This window comes from Lycium barbarum, chromosome 2 (genome assembly GCF_019175385.1).
Source record: "Lycium barbarum isolate Lr01 chromosome 2, ASM1917538v2, whole genome shotgun sequence".
Lineage (NCBI taxonomy): Eukaryota > Viridiplantae > Streptophyta > Magnoliopsida > Solanales > Solanaceae > Lycium > Lycium barbarum.
In genome coordinates this window covers 120,559,419-120,564,290 of record NC_083338.1, presented here as the reverse complement: position 1 = coordinate 120,564,290, position 4,872 = coordinate 120,559,419, and the positions used below count along the sequence as shown (strand labels likewise).

Below are 4,872 nucleotides of genomic sequence, written 5' to 3'. Positions count from 1 at the left end.
CTCTCCGACAAAGTTTGAGATCAAATTTGTCCTCCCCGTTAGGATACTTGATAAATTTGCCCTTATATGGATGAAAGTCTAACTTGGACTCCACAAAACAAAAAAAAAAAATTAGCCACGTCGGATCCACATAGGTTCCACGTAGACTCCCAAGCCCAATTCCCATTTCCTAATCTCAATTCTCTTAACCCGTCTCCACAACCCTACTGGTGTTATAATGTTTCTATGCCAATGGTGTTATGCTATTGGTGCTATGATAAATGGGGTTATTCACAGGCAAGGAACTCTTTCTTGCGTAATATAAATGAACAATTCGACATTTTTTTTATTGTTTCTACCTTTTGATTTCACAAACGGCATAATATCTTGGCAGCATGTATACATGACGAGTTTATCTTTCCATTTCTTCGCTAACATACCCTACCCAAAAATGCACGGCTTCATCAATCATTTTGTAATACTTGCTAGTGATAGCTGCTCTATATGGTCCTATAAAACATTCTATTTTATTAGTATTTTCTATTATATTAGATATATTAGATTAGTATTAATTAGTGATCCCGACTTTCCCAAAAGCTCAACAAACGTTTAACTGATTTGCCACATTTCAATTAAAAATATACAGTAATCTATGTTATAATAAAGGCATAGGTAAATAGATGTCTAGGTCAATCTAAATATGCCATATTCACTATATTTTCATGTTGCTACTAATTAGCAAAATGAAAAAAGATGTTCCAAGACTGCAAATTGACAACAATTTATAAACCAACTGATGACCCTTTTCGATGAAGAACAATATCGTTGATTGCCCTTCGGTTCTCTCTTGAGTTCCCTCTCTTTCTAAAATAAAATGAACTAGGGTTGTGGAGATGGGTTAAGAAAATTGGGATTAGGAAATGGGTTAAAAAGAGAATTGGGTTTGGGAGTCTACGTGCATGGAGTCTATGTGGATCCGACGTGACTAATTTTTTTAGTGTTGTGAAGTTCAAGTCAGACTTCCATCTATATAAGGGCAAATTTATCAAGTATCCTAACGAGGAGGGCAAATTTGATCCCAAACTTTGACAGAGGGCAAATTTGAACTATAAAGGAAAAATTTGAACTATAAATCATACTTAAAGGGTAAATTTGATCCTTTTCCCATTAAAATATGAAATTAGATTTCTAAATCCTATTGCGAAACGCCTACTTGATACAAGAAGATCAAAAAGAAAAAAGAAAAAAAATCCATGAATGCCCCTGGGCCCTAAACTAAAACCTCTTAATTATTATGAGCCCATTTGGATTAGCTTATAAATTGCTGAAAACAGCTTGCCCTAAAGTAAAACTTCTTAATTATTATGAGCCCATTTGGATTAGCTTATAAATTGCTGAAAACAGCTTATAAGCTATTTTTAGCTTTTTTGAGTGTTTGGCTGGCTAGCTTAAAGTCATTTTATGCTTAAAATAAATCCAAAAATAATTGAGCCTGCTATTTTCAATTTATAAGCTACTTTTTTTTAAGCTCATCCAAACAGACTCTATATATGGAAAAGGCTAAATATATCCTCATTATATTTTGATTCCAAACATACTTTTTATAGTATATTATTAATTCAAATATACTACTCTTTTATTAAAGTTGTTAACATCCAATTCAACGTGTTACCGCACAAGGGCCCAAACTAAAGCCTATATATTTGTCTCTCTCTTCGCAAGCGTTTAAACAAGTGAAGGAGAGATCTTGAGTGATTAGGGTTTATTGATACTATTAGAAAGCGCAGCCTTTTGCTTGGGAAGAAAGATGGGTCACTCCAACATATGGAACGCTCACCCTAAGAACTATGGCCCCGGTTCTAGGACCTGGTAATCTTTCTTTTCATTAAATCACTACTAGTTTTTCCTATCTGTTTTCTTGATTTTTTTTCCTTCTTGAACTATACCTTGAGATTCAGTTATTTTTGTTTTTTTCTTTCATCGGTGGTCTGACCCTTTTTGATTTAAGTGGTGTTAAAATGTAAACTTGAAAATAAAAGCTAGAGTAATGTTGTTTTCTGGAATTATAAGAAGATGAAAGAGAGAGATCTGATGTGACTTTTTAATTGAATTATTCAAGAGACTTTGTTGTTTACCATTTTATGTATGAACTCTATGATTTTTCACATAAGAGCCTGAATTTCTTCCAGATTGTTATGTGCCATGATGTCAATATGAGCTATCACAGTGAATGCCTTTATAAAAATTGAGGTCTTTAGATTGATCAGATAAAATTGGTACTTGTGTAGGGATCGTTTGGTATGCTGGACAAGCATAAATAGTACTGTCTTATCCCTTGTTTGGTTACTAGTCCCGTGATGTGGTATAGAATATCCCTACCAGATGGTGGAATAATAGTACCATGATAAGTTATCCCCGGATAAAACAATGAAAATGACACAAATACCCTTGATGTCCCTCAAACCCTTTCTACTACATAAGGTGGAGGGTATTTTTGTAAACAAATGACTATTTTTAATATAACAACCCAGACAGTCAATAAGAAATAATACCATGATAACTAATTCCAGCATAATTTGTCTTCAAACCAAACGACCCTAGTGTTATACTGATATGATGGTATGCCTTTTTTTTCTAGAGTTGGTAGCTTATGGAGTGAATGGATTTGTAATTGAACATAGAGTGCTGATAAAAATTTTCCAAGTGATTTGTGTTTATAGTATTTATTTTTATTTTTTATAGCTGTTTAATTCATTCCTGTATATGTTCTTTCTTTCCTCCTGTAAAATATTGTCCTGTGATCTGGTTTAGAATGTGTTAAGAGTTTGAGATTCTAATATCTGCTATTAAGTGTTATATTTCTACTGCTTATGATAATGAATCAGATGTGTGCTTTTGCAAGTTTTGGCTTTCGCTTTTTTCTTTTAATTTGATGAAAATTAGGAGTATTACTCAAGACACTGTATTTTGGATATGGTTTAATTCCTTGTAAGTTTGCCTAAGTGGGACTTTGATTTGCTTTGGCAAGATGAGCTTGTTGAAATTTTGGAGGTGAATTTTCACTAGAAATGAATCAGATTTGTGGTTTGCGAGTTTTTGTTTTCATGATATCTTCTATTTTGAGTATTACTATGACTATCACTCAGCAGTGCTAGACAATGTACCTACATATATTTATTCATTCCTTTTAGCTTCCTCTAGTTGGATGGTACCTCTGGATATATATTCGGTTCTTTTAGTTGGATTTACTCTCATGTTAAGAGTGTTTCCTGAAAATATTGAATTCTTGGTGTTTATGCAGCCGTGTGTGTGGCAATCCACATGCAATTATTAGGAAGTATGGACTCATGTGCTGCAGGCAGTGCTTCCGCAGCAATGCAAAGGAAATTGGCTTCATTAAGGTAATTACATATTATACTAACTTTTTAGTTCACCCTTATGTTTGCAACTAAATCGCAATAGGAACATGGAAATATGGATACCTGCTTTGGAAATCAATGCCATGGTCATCTAATTTACCTTATGAATTACTTGAAGATTTTCCTAGCTTATGGTTGTAGCCATTTCATTAATGATATGGCTCCTTAGGACCTGTCTCGGTATAAAGAACACCCTCAAAGTTTGTTTTCATAGCATTTCTGATTTACCAAAAATCATTTGATTGGTCAGTAATTTCTCAATACCTGATTTCAAATGATTCACCGACTATTTAGTTCATTTTGATTTTTTATTACTTTTCATTTGTTTCTGTCTATTTATTCACCTTTAGGCAGGTGATTGATCTCTTTTGATTTGTATTGCAGTACCGCTGATCGGAACAAGTCCCCATAGAGGATCTCTCCATGTGGTGCAACGGGATTCTTTTGATTAATGTTAGCGTATTTATAGTGGATTGTTAGACTTATATGTCAATGTGTTTAGCTTTGTTTCAGTGTTATTTTCATCTACTTTTTCCTACTCAACTCTATTTCCTCAAGTAAGTTTGGTATTTTTGCTAGTGGGATTGATTATCAAGGATCTACACTATGAATTGATGGGGATTGAAGTTCCTAAATGAATACCTTATAATTTCGTTTGATGTCAATGCAGTAGTTAGAAATGTATTGTCGAGAGAATCGTTGTCAGGTACAGGAATCATTTGCTTGCCTGTGTTTGTTCTAAATTAAACTTGAAAGTTTAAAAATGTGTTTCTTCATGAATCTGACAATGTTTGCGGTGAGTGATTTTTTGCAATTTTTCTTTGAAAACCTAGTGATTGTGGTGGTTATCTAATTTCTTGATTATTTGGATTTGGTGGCCTAGTAAAATTGGGTATATGGGTAGTAAAGCTTTGTTTTAGTATTGAATATTTTGAACTTGTCTATTTATTTATTCAACAAAAGTAAATGTATGTCTATATATAATCAGGTTGCATAGTTTTTGGTAGACAGATTTTGCTAGTCACACACATCAGTTTTAGCAAGACAGTTGGTGTTAAAGAGTATTAAGAACAGAACAATACACTTACTTTTGACTATTTTGGCAACCTTTCCACTATTGTCCTTGGATTGTTTTACTATGTGACTTTTCACTTGTCCCTAGATATTATGCTTTGTTTGGTCACGGAGATTTCTGGGCCACTTTTTGTGTACCTCTATTATTTTATAGAATATTAGTATCTCCCATTTCTGTTTTTGCTAAGTAGGTGTTTGGCCATAGATTTCAAATATCTTTTACTTGAAGTTGGGGTGAAGATGTAGTTGTGTGGTTATACTTTTTGCAAAAAAGAGGAGTGCACTTCATTTGAAATTTATTAAGATGAAGTTAAAAAACACGTTTCAGCGCTTTTTCAAATTCCGACTCGAACTCCAAGTTGTAGTTCTCATAATTAAACACTGAGTTTGAAATAAAATG

The 4,872-nt window shown here is 33.3% G+C and overlaps 1 protein-coding gene across 1 annotated transcript; it reads left to right on the top strand.

The window, feature by feature from the left end:
- The first annotated feature begins 1,682 nt into the window (after positions 1 to 1,682).
- LOC132626951 (small ribosomal subunit protein uS14z/uS14y/uS14x) lies at positions 1,683 to 4,057 on the top strand. Its single transcript, XM_060341992.1, has 3 exons — positions 1,683 to 1,848; positions 3,281 to 3,380; positions 3,783 to 4,057. The coding sequence occupies exons 1-3, from the start codon at positions 1,787 to 1,789 to the stop codon at positions 3,789 to 3,791; spliced, it is 171 nt and encodes a 56-aa protein (XP_060197975.1). The 5' UTR covers positions 1,683 to 1,786; the 3' UTR covers positions 3,792 to 4,057.
- The last annotated feature ends 815 nt before the right edge of the window (positions 4,058 to 4,872 follow it).